Here is a 27,325-nt window from a genome sequence, read left to right as displayed (position 1 = left end):
TGGGTGTACCTGCACCACATGGACTACCGCAGTCAAATAAGGCAGCTCAGCATGCCTATTCACATGCAATTAGGAATGGGCAATAAATCTGGACCATACCAGTGACAACCACATCCCATAAATGAATAGAAAAATATGCATTGTCAGAAGAGCCATCCTTCAAATGAGAATTTTAGCAAATGTACTGCTGCAGTACATTAAAGAGTTTATGACACGATCGTAAATGAAGACAGAACTTCAAGAGTCTTGGCCAACCTTTCCTCTAATCAATGCAGAAAATTATTCAGCTGAACCTAGTCATTTAGTTAATTTCTCTTTGTGGGATCTTGCTGCAAACAATTTTATTTTTCCTCGATAAATCAGTACATTTTTTAAGGGCCTTTCTGTTGATTCCCTTATTTTCCATTCCTTTTACTTTGTGGTTATCATTGTGATCCATGGATATTTAATGAACATATACCTTTAAGTCGAGCAGAGGAAGCGAGGAACAAAAAAGCTGCAAAATGGTACATTGTGCTGTGGAGGTTTCGCTTCTGAACAGAAAAACTCAGACATTTTTGCGATTTGGTTCGACTGATTGGCTGGTGGCCAATGAATTGGCAAAAGGCCATATTCTGCCCGGCAACAGGCAGTGATTAGGTCCTACCCGGGAGGGTTGGGTTTCAGAGGATGCAGGAAGAAGCTTTTAGTGTCTCTCTCTCTCCAGAAATACTGCCGATCTGCTGATTTCTGACCCTACAGAGACGTTCTTGAGACCTGGATGAATCTATAATGAAAACCATTACAGACTGAAAACAAAAACTTCAAACTGAAAGCCTAGATTGAAGAAAGGTATGCTGGAAGATGTCCATCTGAAACAAAGACTCTTGTCCTTTTACTTTATAATCTTTATTATTGTCACAAGTCGGCTTGTTAACACTGCAATTAAGTTACTGTGAAAGTCGCCACATTTCGGCGCCTGTTCGGGTATACAGAGCGAGAATTCAGAATGTCCAAATGATCTAACAGCACATCTTTCGGGACATGTGGGAGGAAACCGGAGCACCGGGAGAAAACTCATCCAGACACGGGGAGAATGTGCAGACTCCACACAAACAGTGACCCAAACCAGGAATCGAACCTGGGACCCTGGCGCTGTGAAGCAACAGTTCTAACCACTGTGCAACCATTAATTATTCTACATCCCCCTGTGTTTGTGTGTATTAGTTAAGGAAAGGGATTATAGTTAACCAGTTGTATTTTCTGCATATTTAATTATGGTTAATAAAAATTGTTTAAATTTACAAACCTGTGATTGTAATTATTCGGCAGCCAAAATCCAGAGACTTTGGGTATTTTCTAAGAATTATTTGTTCATTTCAATTGTGTTGTGACTCCTGGTCAAGTGGGGCTGGAATTAGTTGCGCACTAGCCCAGGGTGTCATAACATAACATAGGAGTTTGGCTCCGTGCTCTTTGAAACAGTCGACAATGGCGTTTGGGTTACAGTTTAAATTAAAAAGAGGCACCAGGTTTGTAGTAGAATAACAGGACAGGTCTAGAGGCTGCTAAGGTTTTGCTTCAGGTGGATGAGTTGTCTTTGGTTTATTTACAAGTGCTTCTAAAAGACAAGCTAAACTAATTGGCAGGTAAATTGAAAAAGAGGTTCCAGATAAAGCTAGGAAGGCAGAGACATATGATATATTGGTTGAATGTTTGTGTCTGGTAGAAACACAGGAGAGCCCACAAAGTAGTGTAGCAAAAACATTTTCTGGTGGGGAAATTGAGCATGAGAGCGAATGGAAAAGGAAATGCAAATGCAGCAAAAAAAATAAATGAAGATGCAGCAAAAAGAAAGTGCTTTTCAAATGTAAATTGAAATGAGGGGGTTGGAATTAGAGAGAGGAAACAGCTTAATGTACTGGGAATTAAAAAGGAGCTGCCAGGTGCTAGAGGGGAGCCTAACCTATGTTTCTGTTTATACAGGCCCTCCACAAACTTTGAAGAAAAAGATGCAGAAAAGGTTTTTAGTGCATTTGAGAAAATAGTAACCTGAAAGAGATGTGGGCATTACCCATGCAAAGTAAGTTGATGGGGTGGCCAGAGGAACCTTATGCTTCCCTAGTTTTTCTGGTTGCACATAAATTAGATCTCAAGGCATATAGGCAAATATTTCAGAATTTAACAAAACAGCCGGGACAGACTTATACTGAATTCAAAAGGATTAAGCAGAACAATTTTAATAGGTGGGTACGAGCATTGGGAGTTGAAACTATCCATGAGACTCAGAGAAGTCATTCTCTCAGAAGAATGTATTACCTTCGGTGATAAGAACCCACGTTGAACACCAAAGGATGATGACTGCTGGACTAGCAGCAATAATGGCTGACAATTATGAGCTGATCCATAAATTTAAACATTTGTTCCACCACCCTCATAATTTTCAAAATTTTGTAAGGGCCACGAAGAATCCAGCACAAGTTTTAAGGATACAAAATAATAACGTTTATTTACTATAACAATATACACATAACCGTAGCAGTAACTTCCCTTGCTACCTTCTCCTTCCTGCTGGTTCCTGAACTGGCCAGCTTATTTATACTAGGAGTTTCTCCGCCCCCTTCATTGGGGAAGTTCATACTCCCATAGGATTGTGGGATAATCATTAGTCCCCAGCCAATCGTAAGTAGGCAGGTTATAACATCCCTCCCCCCCAAAGTCCAAGGAATCCACCGAAGACCCTGGCGAAGGAAGGCGTCGAACTCGTTTGGCCGCAGGCCGGACGCCATTTGCACGCGGCGCTGGATCAGGCGGCGTGTAACGAGACGGAGACCGGCGCTTCCGTGATGAACGGCGCGGTTGTACATCCACGGCCTGTGGACCCGAGGATTCCCCCTCTGATGTATCCTGTGTCTCCATCTCGGAGTCAGAGTCTGCTGCCTCCGTCATGTCAGCGTCTCTATCTCCATTCGGTCCCGTAACGACCTGCGCAGGCTTCGAGTGAGGCACCAGTGGAAGATTTTGAGGACTACCTTCCCTTGTCTCTGGTCTTTGCGGCTGTTGAAATGAACTCCGGGGGCGGGGAATCTTTTGAGGGGATGGTCTTCTGGACCGGACGTGGTCTACATGTTTTCGCTGGAGACGACCCTGGGCTTGCACTTGGTAAGATATAGGGCCCGTTTGGCGAAAGATTACACCAGGAACCCATTGGGCACCACCAGCAAAATTCCGCACGAATACTGGGTCACCGGGCGCAAACTGCCGAATCGGACGATGCCGAGACAATCCCTGTCCCTGCCGTTCTTGTGTGCGGCGTACTTTTGCGCCAATGTCCGGGAAGACCATACTAAGGCGGGTGCGAAGTCTTCGGCCCATTAGGAGTTCTGCGGGAGCTACCCCAGTCACTGCATGGGGGGTGGTCCTGTACGTAAACAAAAAGCGAGCCAGTCTCGTGTCCATTGATCCGGAAGACTGCTTCTTTAGGCCTCTTTTGAATGTTTGCACTGCACGCTCTGCCAACCCATTTGAAGCCGGGTGGTAAGGGGCAGTGCGGATATGGCGGATGCCGTTCATCTTTGTAAACCTAGCAAACTCCTCACTCGTGAATGGAGTGCCATTATCCGTGACCAGCACCTCGGGGAGGCCATGCGTACTAAATGATAAACGCATCTTTTCAATTGTTGCGCAGGACGTTGTCCCCTGCATCTTATGCACCTCCAGCCATTTGGACTGGCCGTCAATTAGTAGAAGGAACATGGATCCCTGAAAAGGGCCTGCGAAATCTGCATGTAAGCGTGCCCAAGGCCGCCCTGGCCATTCCCAGTGATGTAGGGGCGCGGCCGGCGGAAGCTTCTGATGCTCCTGGCAAATGGAGCAGTTTTGGGCCACCTTCTCAATGTCGGTGTCGAGGCCTGGCCACCAGACATAACTCCGGGCCAACATTTTCATCTTGGTCACACCTGGATGCCCATTGTGCAAGTCTGATAATATCAGCTCCTGGCCTTTTTCCGGGACAATCACACGCGTCCCCCACAAAAGGATGCCGTCTTCCACGCTGAACTCTGACAGCTTGGAGGAAAATGCCCGCAACTCGCCTGGGAGCTGTCTATGCTGCCCACCATACAGGACTATGTGCCGAACCTTTGACAAGACTGGCTCCGTCTGGGTCCACTCACAGATCTGTGATGCCGTGACAGGCAAGGTGTCCATAAAATTTAGGGTTGCAACCACCTCACTGGTCGTGGGGGTCGACATGGGGCCAGTCGATAAAGGCAATCGGCTCAGTGCGTCGGCATTTGCTATCTGCGTACCTGGTTTGTGCTCCAGAGAACACTCATATGCAGCGAGCAACAAAGCCCAGTGCCTGATCCGTGCAGAAGCAATGGGCGGCATTGGCTTATCCTCTCTGAAGAGTCCCAGCAGGGGCTTATGATCAGTCACGATAGTGAAATGGCGGCCGTACACATACTGGTGGAAGCGTTTCACCGCGAAAACCACTGCCAGGCCCTCCTTCTCAATCTGCGCGTACTTTTTCTCCGCTGCAGTCAATGTGCGGGAGGCGAAAGCTATCGGTCGCTCTGCCCCGTTCTCCATCTTGTGGGACAGGACAGCCCCAATACCATACGGGGATGCATCACATGTGACGAGCAAAGGTTTTCCCGGATCATAGTGGGTTAGTAACCCAGACGACGACAATTGTTGCTTTACCCGCCGGAAAGCGGTTTCTTGCGGCTGACCCCAAACCCAGGTGTAATTTTTCTTTAGCAGCAGGTGCAAGGGGGCCAGCGTAGTTGCCAGATTGGGGAGGAACTTCCCATAATAGTTTACGAGACCGAGAAAAGAATGAAGATGCGAAGTGTCAGTCGGGGTGGGGGCATGTTGAATTGCACGCACCTTCTCTGCGACGGGGTGCAGACCCTCGCGGTCCACACGATAACCTAGGTAGACTACTTCTTTTGCCTGAAATACGCACTTTGTGTGACTTTGTGTAAACGGACTCCAGCCTCCGAAAGGCGTCTAAGGACAGCCTCCAGATTTTCCAAATGCTCTTGCTCCGACGTCCCTGTAATCAACACGTCATCTAGGTAGACAGCCACATGTGGTAAACCTCTCAAAATGCCCTCCATAACACGTTGAAAAATTGCGCAGGCAGAGGATACTCCAAAGGGCAACCGTGTATATTCATACAGGCCCCGGTGTGTTTTAATTGTTACATATGGTCGGGAGGCAGGGTCCAGCTCCAACTGCAGGTAGGCATGACTCATATCTAATTTTGTGAATGAGAGTCCACCTGCACGTTTCGTGTAGAGATCCTCTATGCGAGGCATTGGGTATCGGTCGAGTCGGGAAACTGTATTCACTGTAAGTTTATAGTCGCCACACAAGCGAACTGTGGCATCTGGCTTCATTACTGGTACAATTGGTGCTGCCCAGTCAGCAAAACGGATGGGCCTGATAATAGCCAAACTCTCCAAACGAGTGAGCTCCCCTTCTACCTTCTCGAGCAAAGCGTAAGGCACTGGGCGCGCCCGGAAATAGCGCGGCGTGGCTCCTGGTTCAACTTGGATACGGGCTACGGCCCCTTTTATTTTCCCCAAACCAGGCTGGAATACCTCTGGGTATCGTCCTAGCACCTCAGTCAACCCTCCAGAAACTGTTTGGAGGATGTGCTGCCATTGCAACCGCAAATGGCGCAACCAGTCCCGACCCAACAGGCTGGGCCCATGGCCACGCACTACGATAAGTGGGAAACGCCCCTCCTGGCGTCCATAGACAACAGGGGTCATTGTAGTTCCTGCAATGTCCAGTGGTTCCCCCGTGTAGGTGGCCAACCTGGCCTGTGAGTCAGTTAATGTAAGGGTCTGTATACCCTGCTTGATGCGGTCGAATGTCCTCTGGGCGATCACGGAGACCGCTGCGCCAGTATCCAACTCCATCTCCAGCGGGTGGCCATTGACCCGTACTGTCACCTTAATGGGGGCCACACGGGGAGCTGCCACACAATGCAGCTGCAGGCAGTCGTCCTCCGTCTCCACGTCCTCAGGAGTGGTCGCCGCAGGTTCATCCACATGGAAGGTACGGCCTCTGGGCTGGTCCCAGTTACGGCCCCTGGGCTGGTCCCAGTTTCGGTCAGAACGGCGGCGCCTCTGGCGTCCCCAGGACCGCCGTCCGCGACGGGGTCGGCGCCTACAAGTCTGACATGGACATGGCTCCTCATCCATTGGCTCTGGAGAAGGCTCCCTTCGGGGAGGAATGTCCGATGGCCACAGGCGTCGGTCCGGTCGTTGCCTTGCCCAAGGTACCGCAGGAGTGCGGGGGGACGATTTTGGGCGGAAAGGGTTGCGCCCCAAGGCATGCACTTCCATTCCCTGTAGCTCCTGTACTCCTCGCTCTGCGCTCTCTCGGGACAAGACTATTTGTATTGCCTGTTGAAAAGTCAATGTTGGCTCCGCTAACAACTTTCTCTGGGTTGCTGCATTGTTAATACCGCAAACCAAACGGTCGCGTAACATTTCTGACACGGTCTCACCAGTCACAGTATTCCGCAATCCCGCGTAGCCTGGATATAAAAAAAAAAAAAAAAAATCGGCAAGGGATTCTCCAGGGGTCCTTTCAGCGGTATTAAACCGGTAATGCTGGACTATCGTGGACGGGGTTGGGTTAAAGTGTTGCCCCACTATATTCACAAGTTCGTCAAATGTTTTGGTGTCCGGCGCAGCTGGGTACGTAAGGCTCCTAATCACCCCAAACGTATGCGGGCCGCAGGCGGTGAGCAATATGACCACCTGGCGCTCGTTTTCAGTGATATTGTTTGCCCGGAAATAGTAACGCATCCGTTGTGTGTACTGGTTCCAGCTTTCCAGCGCAGCATCAAAAACATCCAAACGTCCGTACAGAGGCATGGTATAATAGAAAACTTCCAACCTGTATCCAACAAAAATCCAGGGAGGTGGCTTCAGCAGTGTAGACAGCTATTCACTTTTACCTTCGTCGCCAGGTTTGTAAGGGCCACGAAGAATCCAGCACGAGTTTTAAGGAAACAAAATAATAACGTTTATTTACTATAATATATACATAACCGTAGCAGTAACTTCCCTTGCTACCTTCTCCTTCCTGAACTGGCCAGCTTATTTATACTAGGAGTTTCTCCGCCCCCCTCATTGGGGAAGTTCATACTCCCATAGGATTGTGGGATAGCCATTAGTCCCCAGCCAATCGTAAGTAGGCAGGTTATAACAGAAAATGATAGGAAGTGGGAGAGTGAAAGGAAGACAGGTAGCCAAGGTAAGGAATGGATAGCTGGGAATGTTCAGAGATTCCTCCCTCAGATAAGGAAGGTCGATACGGAGGGTGAAGGTGAGACTCAAAGACCTAGGTATTATTATTGTAATAAAGTGGGACACCTGCGTTCAGCATATTGGAAGTTGCAAGGAAAGCCCATGGGACTTGTTGGAGTTCATAAGGAGGATTCTGAAAAGGGAACAAAAAAGTGGATAATATTACAGGGCAGACAGTAGCTTTAATTGGATTTAGAAGACCGGAGGTAAACACTGCTGTGGGAGGTGTGATAAATGAGGCAGATGAGAGGTGTGCAGAATTTTTGTTAAGCAGAAGATCAGCCCATTTTCACCAACTGATGTTGTCAAACCCCATAACTGTTTTAAGGGACACAGGTGCTTTTCAAACTCTTACTAAAGAGGGATTTGGATTTCCCTCAAGAGAGTTTAATGAAAACAAAGGTATTAGTGAATGGGATAAGTGGAAATTATATCCCAGTTCCATTGTATTAACAATGGTAGTTGTCAGGTTTGGTAATTGTCGGAGGTGTTAAGAAATCCCTAGTGGTTTCTCCCCGACGTTATCGCAGGCATCGATTTCCCTTATTTTGAAGCGTGATAAGGATCCAGAGAGCTGTGGCTCGTATAGGCCAATCTCCCTACTAAATCTGAATGCCAAGCTGCTGGCAAAGATCTTGGCCACACGCATAGAGGATTGTGTTCCAGTGGTAATTGGTGAGGATCAGACAGGATTTGTTAAGGGACAATACCGGACGTCCAACATTCGGCGGCTCCTAAATGTAATAATTATGCCTGCGGAGGGGCGCGAGTTCGATGTGGTGGTGGCCATGGATGCAGAAAAGGCCTTTGATCGAGAGGAGTGAAAGTACTTGTGGTATGTCCTGGGAAGGTTTGGGTTCGGGCAGGGATTTGTGGATTGGGTCCGGTTGCTATATCAGGCACCGGTGGCGAACGCAAGGACCAACCGGGTTCGATCAGAGTATTTCAGTCTGTGCCGGGGGACGAGGGCAGGGGTGTCCACTCTCCCCACTACTGTTTGCCCTGGCCATAGAGCCTTTGCCAATGGCGGAGAGAACATTGAGCATTTGGCGGGGAGAGCGATAGGGTTTCATTCTACGTAGATGATCTGCTCCTTTACATAACAGACCCGTTGGAGGGAATTGCAGGAATTATGGGGATATTGGAGGAATTTGGTCGGTTCTCAGGTTACAAGCTGAATATGGGCAAGAGTGAGGTCTTTGCGATTCAGACAAGGGGGTAGGAGAGGAGACTGAGGGACATGCCATTCAAACTGGTGGGGAGGAGTTTTAGGTACCTGGTGATTCTGGTGGCAAGGGACTGGGGCCAGCTTCATAAACTAAATTTGGGCAGGGTGATTGAACAAATGAAAGGGAGCTTCCATGGTGGGACGTGCTACAGCTGTCATTAGTGGGGTGGGTACAGACTGAAAATGACAGTCCTCCTGAGATTGATGTTCGTGTTTGTGTCTTCCAACCTTCATCCCCAAGGCATTTTTTAGAAGATGAATTCGGCAATCTCAGATTTTCTATGGGCCGGGAAAGCCCAGAGGGTGAAAAATGTCCTTCTTGAGCGGGGTCGTGGGGATTGGTCCTTCCGAACTTTATTAATTACTACTGGGCGGCCAATATTTCTAGTTAGGAAATGGGTAGTGGGGGAGGGGTCGGTGGGGGAGCGAGTGGAGGCGGCATCTTGCAAGGGAACGAGTCTGAAGGCTTTGTTAACGGCGCCCCTGCCATTCCCGGTACTCCACAAGCCCAGTGGTAGTGGCAGCCCTGAGAATGTGGGGGCAGCATGAGGCTGGGAGGGGCGTCGGTGTGGTCACCGATTTGTGATAATTGCAGGTTCGCTCCAGGGGTGGGCTGGGCAGGGGCTTTAGGAAGTGGCAGCGGGCAGGGATTGAGAGATTTGGGGATCACTTCATTGAGGAAGGTTTCCTGAGCCTGGAGGAGCTAGAGGAGGAGTTTGAGTTGCCGGGTGGGAATGGATTTCTGTACCTGCAGGTATGCGATTTTGTCCGGAGGCAGGTTCCAAGCTTTCCTCGCTTCCCTCTAGGACTACAGCATAAGGGGATGTCTAAAACAGGGGTTGGGGGAGGGGAAGGTCTCGGAAATAATATAAGGAACTGATGGAGTGGGAAGGGGTCCCAATTGGGGAGGTGAAGAGGAAGTGGGAGGAAGAGTTGGGAGGGGAGCTGGAAGCCGGATTATGGGAGAAGGCCCTGAGGAGAGTTAATGCATCCTCGTCGTTAGCCAGGCTTAGCCTGATCCAGTTTAAGGTGGTCCACAGGACTCATATGACTGTGGCCCGGATGAGCAGGGTTTTTTGAGGAGGTGGAGGACAGATGTGGGAGGTGTGGGGGGAAGTCCTGCGAACCATGTACATATATTTTGGGTATGTCTGAGGCGGAGGGGATTCTGCCAGGGATTCTCAGATGTCATGTCAGAGGTTCTGGAAGGGAGTGTGACTCCGAGTCCAGAGATGGCAATATTTGGAGTGTGGGAAGATCTGGAAGTCCAGGGGAGGGGATAGTCCGACGTTTTGGCCTTTACCTCCCTGGTGGCCGGAGATGGATTTTGCTGGGATGGAGGGACTCGGAGCCTCCAAAGTCGAGGGTGTGGGTTATTGACGTGGCAGGGTTTCTTAGGCTAGAGAAGAATTAAGTTCGCCTTCAGGGGTTCATTACAGGGATTCACTCGGAGGTGGCAGCCATTCATTGACTTCAAGGAAAATTGACCGTCAGCAGGAAAGGGGGGGGGGGGGGGGGGGGGGGTAGGCCTGGAAGTGAAAAATAAGGGCAGGGAATCTAATATAAGGGTAGCTAGAAGTCAGGGCAGGGGGAAGTTGGATATGTTATTGTGGGATTTTTGCATGTGTTGGATTACTCTGTTGTTCAGAACGTTAAAATTATAAATGCCTCAATAAATTGTTTTTTTTTTTTTTAAAAAGAAATCCCCAGTGGAAGGAGTAGACTTGCATTTGGGGAATGATTTGGCATGAGTGAAGGCTGTAGCTTCACCCATGATTGCAGAGAGTCCAAGGGAAGGTAAGGAGACAGAACAATTATAGTGTTGCCATTGTAGGGTGAACTTCTGAAAGCAAAATTCAGCGGCGTCTATAAGGTCGTTAGGAGAGTAAGGTGTTTACCTGATCGATACTCCAGACCGTAGGAAGAACCAATTATGTCACATTACTATGTTAAAAGAAATACTTTCATAGTTAAGAGGATAGGAGGGGACAAGTGTGTCAAGGTGTTACCAGTAGTGGGGTGGTTGACAGTTCACAGAATGACCCCTGGTTGGTATGAACAATAAATATAGACATCCTTAGAGCAATTAGAAGCCCAGTTTGCCTTTTTAGAATAACAGCAGAAAGATCTAATAAAGGTACTGAAAAAATATAGTAAATTTTATGGGACACACCAGGATGCACTCCGTTAACTAATGATGTAGACATAGGAAACTCTGAACCGATAATGCAACATCAGTCTCAATTAAACCCATGGAGACTGGCTCAGTTGGACACTGAAATCCGGTGCATGTTGCATATGTTGTGGAAACAAGCAAAAACTGTGGTCCACAGACTGCCAAGTAGAGTTTAGGAGATTGAGATCATGTTAGTGGGCGAACCAGTACTGACCACCCCGAATTTTTCCAAACCATTAAATTGACCACGGATGCCAGAGACCTGGGGGTGGGGGCGACTAAGAGGCCAGTGGGATATTTTTCAAAACAAACTAAGTCCATGCCAAAGTATTCCACCATTAAAAAGGAAGCCTTAGCATTGCTACTAGTCCTTCAGCACTTTACAGTATATATCCGACATGACAATAAACAAAGCTTAATTTATACAGACCATAATTGGCTTGTATTTATAGAAAAGTTTGAAACCCGGACGCAAGATGGGAAATTATTATTACAACAGTTGAATGTTAAAATTCTACACATCCCAGGAAGTGATAATGTGATAGCGGATGCTTTGTCGCGGCGGGTTTAAGGGCTGACAAGTTACAAATGTAGGAACTGGGAAGGGAACTTATATAATGGATGTCTTTGTGGTTTATGTCTTGCATACCTCAATGAAACACCCGTGCACTGACACTTCATTCCTTTCAGGGAGAGATATATATACACAAGGGTCAACCCTGTTGATTCCCTTATTTCCCATTTATTTTACTTTGTGATTATTATTTTGATCCATGGATATTTAATGGACCTTTACTTTGAGCAGAGGAAATGACAAACTCAAAAATGTTACACTGTGCTATGGAGGTTTTTGGTTGCCAACAAATCGGCAAACGGCCGTACTCTGCGTGGCATCAGGCGGTGATTTGTTCCTACCCGGGCGGGATGGTTTTCAGAGGATTCAGGAAGTGTCAGTCAGATCCTGGACGCTGAGAGGAGCAGCTGTGAGTGTCTGGAGACCTGGATGAATCTACAGTGAAAACCATTATAGACTGAAAGCAAGAACCTCAAACTGAAAGCCTAGATTGAAGAAAGGTGTACTAGAGATGTCCATCCGAAACAAAGACTCTTATCCTTTTACTTTCATCAATATTTACACCCTTGTGTTTGTCTGTCTGGTGTGTATAGGGTGTGGGTTAGGAATTAGATAATAGTCAACCAGTTGTATTTGCTGCATATTTAATTATAGTTATTGTTGCTAATAAAAAATGTTTAAATTTACAAACCTAGTGACTAATTATCGGCAGCCAAAGAACAGAGCTGTTGGATATTTTTAAAGAATTAATTGTTAATTTCAAGTGTGTTGCAACTCCGGGCAAGTGGGACTAGAATTGACTGTGCACTAGCCCAGGGTGTTGTAACAATTTTCAATTCAATGGATAGTGCGATATAAAAAGGATCTTCCTAAAAGTTTTAATATCTTGTTCTACACATTTTTGCCCTTATGGCAGCTGATATTTCATCTTTTTTGAACTGCTGGAATGTTAACGTTAGTTCACACGGTTCTAAACTCCCATTAAGTTTAATGGGAGTTATATCGGCACAGTAAAGTTTCACACTCAACCAGATTTTCTAGAGTTCATTGATCTTGATGAATGCTATTCTAAAGCCTTGCCTCTCAATAAAGCAATGGAGCTCATTTGAAAGTTGGCCGACCTAGTCCTGTTATCCACATCAGTAAAATGGTTCTACTATGGAAATAGCATAGTAAATTTCTGGCCATACAAAGATGATAACCCATGAAGCATAATTAAAATAGAAATATCTGAGTATGTTTGCATAATTACTTTCAGCTTCCTCCACCCCCAAATTTGTTCCATCGCTTAAGCATCTTCAATTTCCCATCACTGGAGTACAAATATTTTCCATTACACCTCTCAGACTACTCTGGCCATCTCAAATTGCATCCAAACATTAACTTATACCTGTCCATTTCACTTTCCTTTCATAAAACTAGGCTTGATGTGAAGTACATCTTCGGCAATTAGATAACCTAGAATCAGATAATAGGGAGTTTCCAGCTTTCCTTATGGAGTTTGGAGCCTGCAGCATGGATTTATGGAACCCCACAAGTTTGTGTTTCATTAGTATGCATTTACCTCAAATTATGGATGCTAACAATTTTTTTACTCATAGGATTTGGGCATCACAGGTAAGGCCATCATTTATTGCCCAATCCTAATTGTCCTCATGAAGGTGCTTTTTTTCCTTTATTTTTTTCATGGGATGTGGACGTCACAGGTAAGGCCAGCATGTGTTGCCTGTCTCTAATTGCCCTCTAACTGAGTGGCATTTTAAGAATCAACCACATTGCTGTGGATCTAGAGCCACATGTAGGCCAGATCAGGCAAGTTTTGGCAGATTTCCTTCCCTTAAGAACATTAGTGAACCAGGTGGGTTTTTACGACAATCGGCAATGGTTTCATGAAACGAAAGAGAAAATGCTGTAAAATCTCAGCAGGTCAGCAGCATCTGTAGGGAGAGAAAAGAGCTAATGTTTCGAGTCCGATGACTCTCTGTCAAAGCAATGGTTTCATGGTCATCATTAGGTTTTTAATTCCAGTTTTTTTTTTTGATGAGCCACCATTTGAAAACAATGAGTGGCTTGCTAGGCCACTTCAGTCAGCTATATTCCTGTGGGTCTGGATTCACACAGGCAAGACCAGATAAAGGCAGTAAATTTTCTTTCCCAATGGACATTAGTGATCCAGATAGATTTTTAATGATGAGGTAATTTCATGATCATTACTGATTAATTCCAGATTTATTAATTGAATTTAAATTCCCCAGCTGCCATGTGGGATTTGAACTCACATCTTTGGATTATTAGTATTAGGATCTTGAGATCCAGGCTTCCAGATCACTAGCCCAGTTACATACTCACGATGCTATCATACCCACTTAGTCTTCTGATTTAGGATATTCCCATCCATGAGATAGCAGCATTAAGGCCAAAGTTTCTGGCCCACAAAATTCAAATAAGATGAACTAGCAAATAAGACAAGCACAAATGGAACTCAACCGGCAACCCCTAATCATAGTTTGAAGTGTCGAACAAAGTTCTAATCTACCTCATCCATATTAGATATTGATTTGCATAAATTCTTAGCAATTTCACCCCAACAGAAATCAAATAGCTCAGCAGTGGAAGAAAATGCAGAGTTGAACAGAGCACAAAACCCAGGACTTCAATATGGTCTAGTATCAATAGATGGTTTTATTTTTGAATCATGTTGTTGGTTCATTCTCTGAAATTTTTATGCGCTAAAAATAGTGCACATTTATCATAAATCATGACAAATGTATGTGAATCAAGTGTTTTCAGCACTGCTTCACCGTATACTGTACAGTGACAGGATTTATCACATCCATGAATTTAGTTAACAAAAAGTTATGTTAGTTTTAACCTAGGTAGTTAGGTACATTTCATAGAATTGTGAAAACATTACCAAATAACTTTTTATACTCACTGCACAATCAAAAAAATTTTAAATTCTGAAACCATTTAAAGATGTCATTAAATTTGATGTGTAGTCAATTGGAACATCATTTTATTTCTGAAATATTTCAATCTTGATGCTAATCACTTTTTTTTTGAAGAGCTGATTTGGCTGGTTTTCATGGCAAATTAGTTTGTTTTTTTAAAAACGTGCATTTCCTGTACAAAAGCCATTTTTCCCCAAAAATAAATTAAACATTGTACCAGTGATGACCACAAATTTAAATTTAGATGCTTCTATTAAATCTCATTGTTAGTTTGAGAATCATGAAGCATGCTGGTCACTGAAACCTGTTTGCATTCTAGGATTGAGTGTCACACAAGCCACATGTCAGACCAAGATGGATCAATTTTCTTAAGGTCGTATTCAGTTTAAAAATGTAACACTTAAACATTAGGTAAATTTCACATCATACAAAAAGTAAATAAAAATACACTAGCCATTTCCACCATCACAACATTTGCACACATCTAACTGGAATATGTAAAGTTATCCCTGCACAGTTTAGTTCTTTAAACTTTGGGAAATGGACACAGCAATGATAACTGTAATTCAACCCATAGTTGTTTCTCAAATTGGTGTATCGTATTACACCAAGTAATGTTGTCCTGAACAAGTTGTATTTATTTAAGTGATAAAGCACTGCACTTTAATGCTGCACTTGGCTTCATGCTCAATTTTGACAGCAATTGTTCTTCTGCATATCATTTACTCCTATTGATTTTCATTCTGCGCGGTTTGACTTCAAAACCAGCTTTGAGAAGTAAATTTTAAGTGTACTCCTCTGATTAGTATTTATAGGAAATGCAATTATATGTACTCCTAGTTTTGAAACACAACCTTCGGTCATCAACTTTCACCTTTATTTGATTTTCTATTTCAATATATGCTGTATTGAAATACCAGCAAGTCACATTCTTTTTGTGAGTTAACAGAAATTTGCTTCTTTTCTTTTTTCCCCAGATAATCATACAGACACCATCATCACAATCAAGGGAGAATGAATCACATGTGAACAAAGTCAAAGCAAACTGAACTTGGGCAGACTAAAGATTAAGGTGCTCAAACATTTGGGTACGAGCAGCTTAAAGGTTCCCAACAATTACTGCAGTGTTAAGCATTTATAACCGTAGCAGGCAGAATCCAACTCACTGTAACATTGAAAGTTACTTTGTGAAAATTACAGAATGTGAAGTGGGAAAAAATGTGCAAGTATTAAAATGATGGATGACGGACATCGTAAAGAGTAAATGAAAGGAAGGATTAGGGTCGATCATGATCAGATGCTGGTGCAGCCTCTTAGAAAAATGTTTCTGGTGGTCTATTAGTTGATTGGAGGTAACTGCTTTTCAATGAATTGTTTGACGTCCATCATTTCCTAGTTTGAAAACAAAAGGTTATTAAAATTGCTGTATTGCAAATAGTTGATAGCTTTAACACGTGGAATGTTTTCGATCAAAGTAATGGTATTTCACCTCCATCTGGAGCATGATCAATACAAACTGTCTTGGAGAGCCGTTCAACACAAACTACTCCCTCTGCATAACACCCTACTCAATTAGCCTTGAGGTGAAATATCCTTGACCTGCATCATTCCTAGTTCAAGCAACCTCGTATGAAGATGCATTCCCTTTACAGAAACCCTGCCATCGTAACTTTCTACTTATATAATATGGGGATATCCATCACCATGCCTGTGACAAAATACAAGTATGCAAGTGAATACTTAATCACATAGTAGCTTCACAAAATATGAATGTGCACTTATAATATCCAAATGTAATTTCTTGAAAATGTCATTAGGTTCATAACTATGAGTACAACTGCCCAATTGCCCACAGATAGTGTATTGCGTAACTATCAAAACAAAAATACACTCTCAAGGAGCTATATTTCCAGTTCAAATTATTTATATAAGTAAATCTGCTCATTATATCAGATTTGGAAAGTTATGTTTTTACAGCCAATTCACTGTTAAATTACTAACTGTTGATGAATGGTAGGGCTAGTAGAATTGAGGATGCAAATTCATGCTAGGGTATCATTCCATAATTGTGTCAGCCTCTGGTACAACATGCAAGTGGCTATTCCTCACATTAGCTTTGTAGTGAGAGTTTCAGTACATTGTTTGGCTATGAGAAGACATGGACAACAGTTGATTCTGGTTTCAAGAGATGTTTATGCATACACAATTTCCATTTCACGCCTTAACTAAGAGCAGCAGAATCCTGATACCCTCTCCTTCCAAAATCCACCAAGTGAAGAGACCAACTAGACTAAAGCCTCCATGACCATTGGCCAAGAACAACTAACTTGGCACAGAACATGGATCAAACTTGGAACATTTCTAGCCTAACTCTGTACCATGTTAGATGACACATTTAATCACTGAACCATTGGAGGTGCTCACTTAATTTCTTTGTAACATGAGGGTCAATGGAACGGCAATCAAATAAGCACAAAAGAATTACATATTTCAAAAAATGTCTTCAACATGGCTTCAAGTTGAAGTTAACAGAAACTACAAGACTGTTCTTTTAACACCTCATGATGGTTTTTCCGTGCAGTGGGTTATTTCTATAAAGTTGTATAATTTTAAATATTGTAGTCATGATTATAACACTCAAATTCAACACAACTTATCAAAACAGTAACCTTGATTTTTTAGGAATACATTCAGCTTCTGATATTTCAAATTATACAATTGCTGACCTGCGGAGAAGAACTGTGCGCCATGCCTGCATAGGACTTGAAAGTGACATTGTTTGGATTGATGATGGTTTTTACTTTATCAGCAGTGAGGCGACCAAACGTAAGAGGCACAAGAGGGTCAGCCTCTCCATGACATTGAAGAGTATGAACATCTTTGTTTGGACTGTTAGCAGCTGCCTTGAAAAAAAAAGACAACTTGTATAACCCATGTTGATCCACAGCTTAACAGAAATGCATAGTAATAAGAAAGGTTATTTGAAATTGTACAATAGACTTTGCATTTTTTCTGGAAAAAAATAAGATGTTACAGTACTTTTATCAGCTCTAAATTACGGCACTCCTTTTACTCAGCAGAAATCTATTTTCAGCTCACATAGATTAAAATAGCTAAATTTCATGTATTCTTTCTACAAGTAGAAGCAGCTCAAGGACTATAATCTTGTCACACAACTTTGCAATTTTACAGGAAAGAAATAATTAGTAACAGTCTCTTCCCTCTGCTGCAGAATTATTTTATTTGCTACAGTGCAAAACTGCTTTCTTAGTACTCACATTTCAAGTATGCACATGCAAAAAAAAATCCCACTGGGTTGCTCACACAATCACAGATGGATAAGCTTTGGCACAAATTAGTTAGATAAAATGCTAGCAAAGTATCTTGTTTTGTAAAACAGCCTCACAAAGCTTTTGCCTGCCAAGTGTATAAAAAGAGGCACAATCAATGTTTTATAACTAAAAGCAAGTAGGTACAAAATAAATGAATAATCATTGTCACCAGTGACTTCAGTTTCTTTCCACTATACATATTCATAAATATAATTATGATGTGGCGATGCCGGCGTTGGACTGGAGTGAGCACTTTTAAGAAGTCTTACAACACCGGTTAAAGTTCAACAGGTTTGTTTCAAATCACTAGCTTTTGGAGCACTGCTCCTTACTCAGGTGCATGAAGAGGTAGGTTCCAGAAATATATATATGGACAAAGTCAAAGATGCAAGACGATACTTTGAATGCGAGCATTTGCAGGTAATTAAGTCTGTTCAGATCCAGAGAGAGGGGTAATCCCAGGTTAAAGAGGTGTGAATTGTCTCAAGCCAGGACAGTTGGTAGGATTTCACAAGCCCAGGCCAGATAGTGGAGGGTGAATGTAATACGACATGAATCCAAGGTCCCGGTTGAGGCCGTACTCATGTCTGCGGAAGTTGGCTATAGGTTTCTCCTCGGCGATGTTGTGCGTCCTGAAGGCTGCCTCGGAGAACGCTTACCCGAAGATCAGAGACTGAATGCCCTTGACTGCTAAAGTGTTCCCCGACTGGAAGGGAACATTCCTACCTGGCGATTGTCGCGCGATGTCCGTTCATCCGTTGTCACAGCATCCGCATGGTCTTGCCAATTTACCACGCTTCGGGACATCTTTTCCTGCAGTGTGAGGTAAACAATGTTGGCCGGGTCGCACGAGTATGTACCTGGTGGGTGGTGTTCTCACGTGTAATGGTGGTACCCATTTCAACGATCTGGCGCGTCTTGCAGAGATTGCCATGGCAGGGTTGTGTGGTGTCGTGGTCGCTGTTCTGAAGGCTGGATAGTTTGCTGCAAACAATGGTTTGTTTGAGGTTGCGCGGTTGTTTGAAGGCAAGATGTTCGTCTTCTTAATGACGTGTTGAAGGCTGCGAAGATGTCGTAGTTTCTCTTTGGACCCACGGCGAAGAACCACTGAAACGACTACACGATGACATCAATAAGTTCCATCCACCATCAGACTCACCATGGACTACTCTCCAAAATCGGTTGCATTCTTGGACACACTCATCTCCATCACGGACGGTCACCTCAGCACTTCGCTTTACCGCAGGCCCACAGATAACCTCACGATGCTCCACTTCTCCAGCTTCCACCCTAAACACATTAAAGAAGCCATCTCCTACACGCGAGAACACCACCCACCAGGTACGCGGTACATATGCGAGACCATGCAGACGCTGCGACAACGGATGAGCGGACATCGCGCAACAATCGCCAGGCAGGAATGTTCCCTTCCAGTCGAGGAACACTTCAGCAGTCAAGGGCATTCAGCAGTCAAGGGCATTCAGCCTCTGATCTTCGGGTAAGCGTTCTCCAAGGCAGCCTTCAGGACACGCGACAACGCAGAAATGCCGAGCAGAAAATCATAGCCAAGTTCTGCACACATGAGCACACCCTCAACCGGGACGTTGGATTCATGTCGCATTACATTCACCCCCACCATCTGGCCTGGGCTTGCAAAATCCTACCAACTGTCCTGGCTTGAGACAATTCACACCTCTTGAACTTAGGGTTACCCCTCTCTCTAACGGTAACTTCCTGTTTTCCAGTTGTTTTTTTTCCCCAAAAGTGACGTCAGAGGGCAGCTGTGATCGGAGTGGTTGATAGCAAATCTGCCCCAAATTAAAAAAAAACACAGCTAAACTCATAAACTTAAATTAAACTAATTAATTAATTAGTGATGGCTGGTCAGGTGATGTGCTTGAGCTGCTTGATGTGGGAGCTGGCAGATCCCATTGCGAGCTGCAGCGACCACATCTGCATTAAGTGTTGGCTGCTCGAAGAGCTCCGGCTCAGAGTTGATGAGCTGGAGTCTGAGCTTCAAACACTGAGGCACATCCGGGAGGGGGAGACTTACCTGGACACTGTTTCAGGAGGCAGTCACACCTGCCAGAGTAAGTAGTTTAAATCCTGCCAGTGGCCAGGGACAGCAGGGTGTGACTGCAAGTCAGGCAGGTAAAGGGAACCAGCAGTCAGGAACTCAGGAGCCTCAGTCCTTGACCCTGTCCAACAGGTATGAGGCACTTGCTCCCTGTGTGGATGGCGAACAGGGCTGCAGGAATTATGAGTCAGCTGACCAAGGCACCATGGTTCAGCAGGCCATTCAAGGGGAGGGAGTAAATAGGCAAGTTGTAGTTGTAGGGGATTCTATTATCAGGGGGATAGATAGTATCCTTTGTGAGCAAGATAAAGAGTCCCGCATGGTATGTTGCCTGCCCGGTGCTAGGGTGCGGGACATCTCTGACCGGCTTGAAAGGATACTGGAGAGGGAGGGGGAGGATCCAGTTGTGGTCCATGTCGGTACCAACAACATAGGCAAGTCTAGGAAAGAGGACCTGTTTAGAGATTATAAAGAGCTAGGATTCAAATTAAAAAACAGGTCCTCAAGGGTCATAATCTCCGGATTACTGCCCGAGCCACGTGCAAATTGGCATCGGGAGGCAAGAATCAGGGAAGTTAACACGTGGCTGAAAGAGTGGTGTGGGAAAGAGGGGTTCCTTTTCATGGGACACTGGCATCAGTTTTGGGACAGGGGGGACCTATACCGTTGGGATGGTCTCCACCTGAACCGAGCTGGGACCAGTGTTCTGGCGAAAAGAATAAATAGGGTGGTCAATAGGACTTTAAACTAAAGATTGGGGGGAGGGGAAAGTCAGGGAACCAAGAGGTGAAGTAATCAGTGGGAAGCGTAGCTGCTTAGGTATACAAAAAAGCACGAAAAGACAAAACTCAGGAGAGGTTATCATAGTCCCCATCCCACAAAATATGACACAGTGTATGGATAGGCTCAGTAAACCAAGGTCCACCACACTAAGAAAACAAAAAGGGACGGTCAATAGAGAATTAAAGGTGCTATATTTAAACGCGCGCAGTGTACGGAGCAAGGTAGATGAGCTTGTGGCCCAGATTGTGACTGGCAGGTATGATGTGGTAGGCATCACAGAGACATGGTTGCAGGGGGTTCAGGACTGGCATTTAAACATCCAGGGATTCACAACCTATCGAAAAGACAGGGAGGTGGGCAGAGGGGGCGGGGTTGCCTTGTTAATTAGGAATGAAATTAAATCAATAGCACTAAATGACATAGGGTCAGATGATGTGGAGTCTGTGTGGGTAGAGTTGAGGAACCACAAAGGCAAAAAAAACATAATGGGAGTTATGTACAGGCCTCCTAACGGTGGTCAGGACCAGGGGCACAAAATGCACCACGAAATAGAAAGTACACGTCAGAAAGGCAAGGTCACAGTGATCATGGGGGACTTCAATATGCAGGTGGACTGGGTAAATAATGCTGCCAGTGGACCCAAGGAAAGGGAATTCATTGAATGTTTACAGGAGGGCTTTTTGGAACAGCTTGTGATGGAGCCCACGAGGGAACAGGCCATTCTGGACTTAGTGTTATGTAATGAGCCAGACTTGATTAAAGATCTTAAAGTAAGGGAGCACTTAGGAGGCAGTGATCATAATATGGTAGAATTCAATCTCCAGTTTGAAAGAAAGAAGGTAGAATCAGATGTAAAGGTGTTACAGTTAAATAAAGGTAACTACAGGGGCATGAGGGAGGAACTGACAAAAATCGACTGGGAGCAGAGCCTAGTGGGAAAGACAGTAGAACAGCAATGGCAGGAGTTTCTGGGAGTAATTGAGGACACAGTACAGAGGTTCATCCCAAAGAAAAGAAAGGTTATCAGAGGGGGGATTAGTCAGCCATGGCTGACAAAGGAAGTTAGGGAATGCATCAAAGCAAAAGAGAAAGCCTATAAAGTGGCAAAGAGTAGTGGGAAGTCAGAAGATTGGGAAAGCTACAAAAACAAACAGAGGATAACAAAGAGAGAAATAAGGAAAGAGAGGATCAAATATGAAGGTAGGCTAGCCAGTAACATTAGGAATGATAGTAAAAGTTTCTTTAAATACATTAAAAACAAATGGGAGGCAAAAGTTGACATTGGGCCGCTCCAAAATGACGCTGGTAATTTTGTGATGGGAGACAAGGAAATAGCTGAGGAACTAAATAAGTACTTTGCGTCAGTCTTCACAGTAGAAGACATGAGTAATATCCCAACAATTCCGGAGAGTCAGGGGGCAGAGTTGAATATGGTAGCCATCACAAAGGAGAAAGTGCTAGAGAAACTAAGAGGTCTAAAAATTGATAAATCTCCGGGCCCAGATGGACTACATCCTAGAGTTCTAAAGGAGCTAGCTGAAGAAATAGTGGAGGCGTTAGTTATGATCTTTCAAAAGTCACTGGAGTCAGGGAAAGTCCCAGAGGATTGGAAAATCGCTGTTGTAACCCCCCTGTTCAAGAAGGGAACAAGGAAAAAGATGGAAAATTATAGGTCAATAGGACTTTAAACTAAAGATTGGGGGGAAGGGAAAGTCAGGGGAAAGTCCTAACCTCGGTTGTTGGCAAGATTCTAGAATCCACTGTTAAGGATGAGATTTCTAAATTCTTGGAAGTGCAGGGTCAGATTAGGACAAGTCAGCATGGATTTAGTAAGGGGAGGTCGTGCCTGACAAACCTGTTAGAGTTCTTTGAAGAGATAACAAATAGGTTAGACCAAGGAGAGCCAATGGATATTATCTATCTTGACTTCCAAAAGGCCTTTGATAAGGTGCCTCACGGGAGACTGCTGAGTAAAATAAGGGCCCATTGTATTCGAGGCAAGGTACTAACATGGATTGACGATTGGCTGTCAGGCAGAAGGCAGAGAGTTGGGATAAAAGGTTTTTTTTCGGAATGGCAACTGGTGACGAGTGGTGTCCCGCAGGGTTCAGTGTTGGGGCCACAGCTGTTCTCTTTATATATTAACGATCTAGATGACGGGACTGGGGGCATTCTGGCTAAGTTTGCCGATGATACAAAGATAGGTGGAGGGGCAGGTAGTATGGAGGAGGTGGGGAGGCTGCAGAAAGATTTAGACAGTTTAGGAGAGTGGTCCAAGAAATGGCTGATGAAATTCAACGTGGGCAAGTGCGAGGTCTTGCACTTTGGAAAAAAGAATAGAGGCATGGACTATTTTCTAAACGGTGACAAAATTCATAATGCTGAAGTGCAAAGGGGACTTGGGAGTCCTAGTCCAGGATTCTCTAAAGGCAAACTTGCAGGTTGAGTCCGTAATTAAGAAAGCAAATGCAATGTTGTCATTCATCTCTAGAGGCTTGGAATATAAAAGCAGGGATGTACTTCTGAAGCTTTATAAAACATTAGTTAGGCCCCATTTAGAATACTGTGAGCAATTTTGGGCCCCACACCTCAGGAAGGGACATAATGGCACTGGAGCGGGTCCAGCGGAGATTCACACGGATGATCCCAGGAATGGTAGGCCTAACATACGATGAACGTCTGAGGATCCTGGGATTATATTCATTGGCGTTTTAGGAGGTTGAGGGGAGATCTAATAGAAACTTACAAGATAATGAATGGCTTAGATAGGGTGGGTGTAGGGAAGTTGTTTCCATTAGCAGGGGAGACTAGGACCCGGGGGCACAGCCTTAGAATAAAAGGGAGTCACTTTAGAACAGAGATGAGGAGAAATTTCTTCAGCCAGAGAGTGGTGGGTCTGTGGAATTCATTGCTACAAGAGGGCGGTGGAGGCCGGGACGTTGAGTGTCTTTAAGACAGAAGTTGATAAATTCTTGATTTCTCGAGGAATTAAGGGCTATGGAGCGAGAGCGGGGTAAATGGAGTTGAAATCAGCCATGGTTGACTGGTGGAGTGGACTCGATGGGCCGAATGGCCTTACTTCCGCTCCTATGTCTTATGGTCTTATGGATCTGTAGACTTAATTACCTGCAAATGTTCACATTCAAAGTATTGTCTTGCATCTTTGACTTTGTCTATACACCTCTTCATTCACCTGAGGAAGGAGCAGTGCTCCGAAAGCTAGTGATTTGAAACAAACCTGTTGGACTTTAACCTGGTGTTGTAAGACTTCATAATATAATTAAGAATGGGTACACAGCCAAGTTATAAACCATGTATCATGCGCAAATGGAAACTTCTGATAGCATAATGAATAATTAATTGCGGACACAAATAGTTAAAACTCATGCAAATTTTTAAATCAGAAACTGGGGAACAAAAGATTAAAAAACTATGCTGCAGAATGGTCCAAATACATGCAAAATATAGGTGAAATCTAAACCCATCCAAAGGTACAATAACACTAAAGCATGTCTTTTGTTCTACGTTTTTCAATGCTCCCAGCTTATTAACTATATTTATATGATTTAGAAAAATCATTTAGAAATCAGCATTGCCTGATGTAAGTTGAACACAGAATCTTTTGATTTATGCACAAGTCACTCATTTTCAGAACAAAAAAAAACACATATTGCAATTCGCAGTGTCCTGGCTAAAATGTATTCCTCTATCAAACATCACAATAACAGATTGCAGGTATATGGTCATTGCTGTTAATGCACAAATTAGATGCCCTACATCCCTACTTTACAGCAGTGCTCTTCAAAAGTATTTCATTGGCTGTGAAGTGTAATGGGGCACCCCGAGATCATGAAAGGCATTATATAAAAGTAAATCATAGGATATTCCAAAACTATGACACAAACTCAGAATTTACAGTGCAGGGGGAGGCCACTCGCCCATCGAGTCTACACCGGACCCTGAAAGAGCACCCTACCCAAGCCCAGACCCCCACCCCATATCCAGCAACCCCACCTAACCTTTGGACACTAGACAATTTAGCATGACCAATCCACCTAACCTGCACATCTTTGGAATGTGGGAGTAAACCAGAGCACCTGGAGGAAATACACACAGACACGGACAGAACATACAAACTCCATGCAACAAACTCCACGCAGACAGTGATCAAGCGAGAATTGAACCAGGGTCCATGGCACAGTGAGGCAGCAGTGTTAACCAGTGTGCCACCATGCCGCCCATACTAATGTGCTTAGGTTAAGAAACTGTATGTAATCTGTTAGTGTTCAAACTGAAGTAAAAGTTTTAATATTTTTCTTTTCTTTCATTTTAATAAAGTTTGTTTATAAAATAACCAAGCCCTATTTCTTATATTATCACTCCTGGAACGAATCGGTCTTTCCGCACCATATGACATTCAATCAACAAAAAGGTGACCTACCGTCGGGGAACCACAGGATATGCACCAAAGCACAAAATCTGACCCATTCCCAGTCTGTGTACTAGGGAGCCAAAATTCAAAACCCAGCCTCCCAGGAAGCCCATCCACATCCCCTCAGGTGAACAACCAGAGCCTCTAGGGATAACAGCTTGGCCGAGCCCAGCACCAACTAATACACAAAATACACACAAAATACTAGACCCCCAGGACCTCCAACACACCCCGAAGAAAAACCTGTACCCCAGTCAAAACGCAACCTGAGCAACGCACTACAAGAGTGTGATAATTCCAGCCCCAGCCACGGGGCTCCTGCCTGAGAAGAGGAGAAACCGTCAAAACACCCAATAATTAGGCACCCTGGGAGGGAGGGCCAACTCCTTCCTCTCTGACACAAGCACAGAAATACTCCCCAAAGCACCGGGTCAGATCCAGATAAAAAACAACACAATGTTCACCCTAGTGAAGAAAAGAACCCTCCAGACAGGAGACACCCAGCCTAGCTTAAAGTGACTGCAGAAAGGGTATCCAGCCAGAGCAACCTCCCTCAACAACCCAACGACCACAATAGCTCAGGGGAGGAACACAAGAGAGACGCAAACAAAGGGAAGGAAATTCAACCTCAATAAGAGACAGAAGAACCCAGTGCTCTCCAGGATGCAAATTCTGCCCAGGCCAAAGGAGGATTCTTAAGTCAAAAGAATATACAAATCCGAAAGAAAAATTCAAAAATTCAACTCCTACTGCAGGGCTATCCTCAATCTCAATGAGAACTGAATTAAGCCGAGCAACCATATCGACCCACTCTCTGGCTCCCCCCCCTCCCCCCCCGCTCTCCCTGACCACCCCTCCCAGCTCCACTCATCTTCTTCATAAATGAGGCAGGGGATGACAAAATTCATTCCCCCTCCACAAGATAAGTCACAATAACCAGAAAGAGTAAAACCGTGCATGAATCTCACTTCCCTTAATTGACTCAAAATTATTTTATTAGAACATGATAATCACGCTCACATTTCGCACTCCCAAAAGGCAACAATGAAAAAGTAAACCACATGATCAACAAGGAATAACGATCTGGATTCTAGAAGAACCGCAGGGTTGATTGCAGGATAAAGAAGTCTTCCATGTCGCACGAGAGGGCAAAGGGTAAAGCAGGATCAAGGAGCCACTCTCCAGGTTTCCATCGATCAAACCATGGGACACCATTAGTTCTATCATACATCTCTCCGACACGTAGACGATCCACAGCCTGAGCCCCGGCCGGGTGGGAAATGACTTGGCCTACCCAATACCTCCAGCCACTCACGACGAGTATAGAGACTAGAACAATATAGGATCAGTGATCGGTGGGCCCAAACGATCCCTGGACTCATCAAAAGGATATAGTGTGCATTGAGTCCGATTTCGCACAGTGACCAGGCTCAAGAGGACATTTCGTCCGGCCCCCATCTCCCGAACCTGTCAGTATAACCCAATACGCTATGATTTCATGGCACAAAGGCACCCCCTAACCAGGGACAATGCTCTTTCAAGTGCAAGAACCCTCTCATGCGCCTCCAACGCTCCTCTAAAGTCACCTCCCAATCCGTCAAAGTGGGCCCCAACTACTGCACTGCAGGGCCAAAATGCTCATTCTAGGCAACATGTTCAAAGTAGGTCTCATCTGATACACACAGCACCATCACCAAGGCAACGACCCCCTCAGTGCATCACTACCAGCTAGGTCCCACCCCAGCTTCCTCCGACCACACGGAGAAAACAAGGATTTTCGCATTTTATCTCTGCTCTTTCTCACAAAAAAGACCAATCAGGAATTTACAGGGACATGGCACAAGCCATGTATCCCAAGGAAAAACCAAGTATGAAATGTGCATCAGGATGAAAAGACGAATAGGGCCAGAGCTCGGGAAAATGCAACCACTCCTGCACTCACATCACGTGATCCTGCCCATCATGATTGAAGACCTCTAGCAAATCTCCTCTTTTTCTTCTTTCTCTCCCCCCCCCCCCCCCCCCAGGAAAAAAAAAGAGTTCTAACTTCTCCAATATATCTTCACAACTGAAGTTTCTCATCCCTGGGCCAATTCTTGTGCTTTTCTGCACTATCTCCAATGCCTTCACTTCCTTCCTAAACTGCAGCACCCAGAACTTGACATATTATTTCAGCTGAGGCCAAACTGCTGTCTTACTTTAACTTCCACCTGAGTCATAATGGCACAGCAAGAGGCCATTTGGCCGACAGAGACCTATGCCATCTCTCTGTAGAACGATTCAGTCAGTTCCAATTCCCCATTCCATCCCATCACCAAAAATGTTTATTTCTTTCATGTGCGCATCCAATTTCCTTTTGAAATCATTCACCGTCTCCACTTTCACCACCCTCAAAGATAGTGATTTCCAAGTTATCAATTGCTGCGTAAAAAGGTTCTTCCTCACAACCCTCCTGC

The 27,325-nt window shown here is 44.7% G+C and overlaps 1 protein-coding gene across 5 annotated transcripts in view; it reads right to left on the bottom strand.

The window, feature by feature from the left end:
• Positions 1-13,956: 13,956 nt before the first annotated feature.
• Positions 13,957-27,325, bottom strand: part of LOC140385525 (acyl-protein thioesterase 1-like) — a 96,593-nt gene continuing 83,224 nt past the window's right edge. For all 5 annotated transcript variants that reach the window (XM_072467758.1, XM_072467760.1, XM_072467762.1 and 2 more), the window contains 2 exons: positions 16,972-17,148; positions 13,957-15,637 (listed from right to left, as the gene is read on the bottom strand). In XM_072467758.1, the coding sequence (XP_072323859.1) occupies positions 15,584-15,637; positions 16,972-17,148 (231 nt within the window). In that variant the 3' untranslated portion in view covers positions 13,957-15,583. The remainder of the gene's footprint in view (positions 15,638-16,971; positions 17,149-27,325) is intronic.

The sequence above is a fragment of the Scyliorhinus torazame genome, chromosome 11 (genome assembly GCF_047496885.1).
Source record: "Scyliorhinus torazame isolate Kashiwa2021f chromosome 11, sScyTor2.1, whole genome shotgun sequence".
In the NCBI taxonomy this organism is placed as follows: domain Eukaryota; kingdom Metazoa; phylum Chordata; class Chondrichthyes; order Carcharhiniformes; family Scyliorhinidae; genus Scyliorhinus; species Scyliorhinus torazame.
Note: the sequence above shows the minus strand (reverse complement) of the source record. Positions and strands in the feature narration are given on the sequence as shown.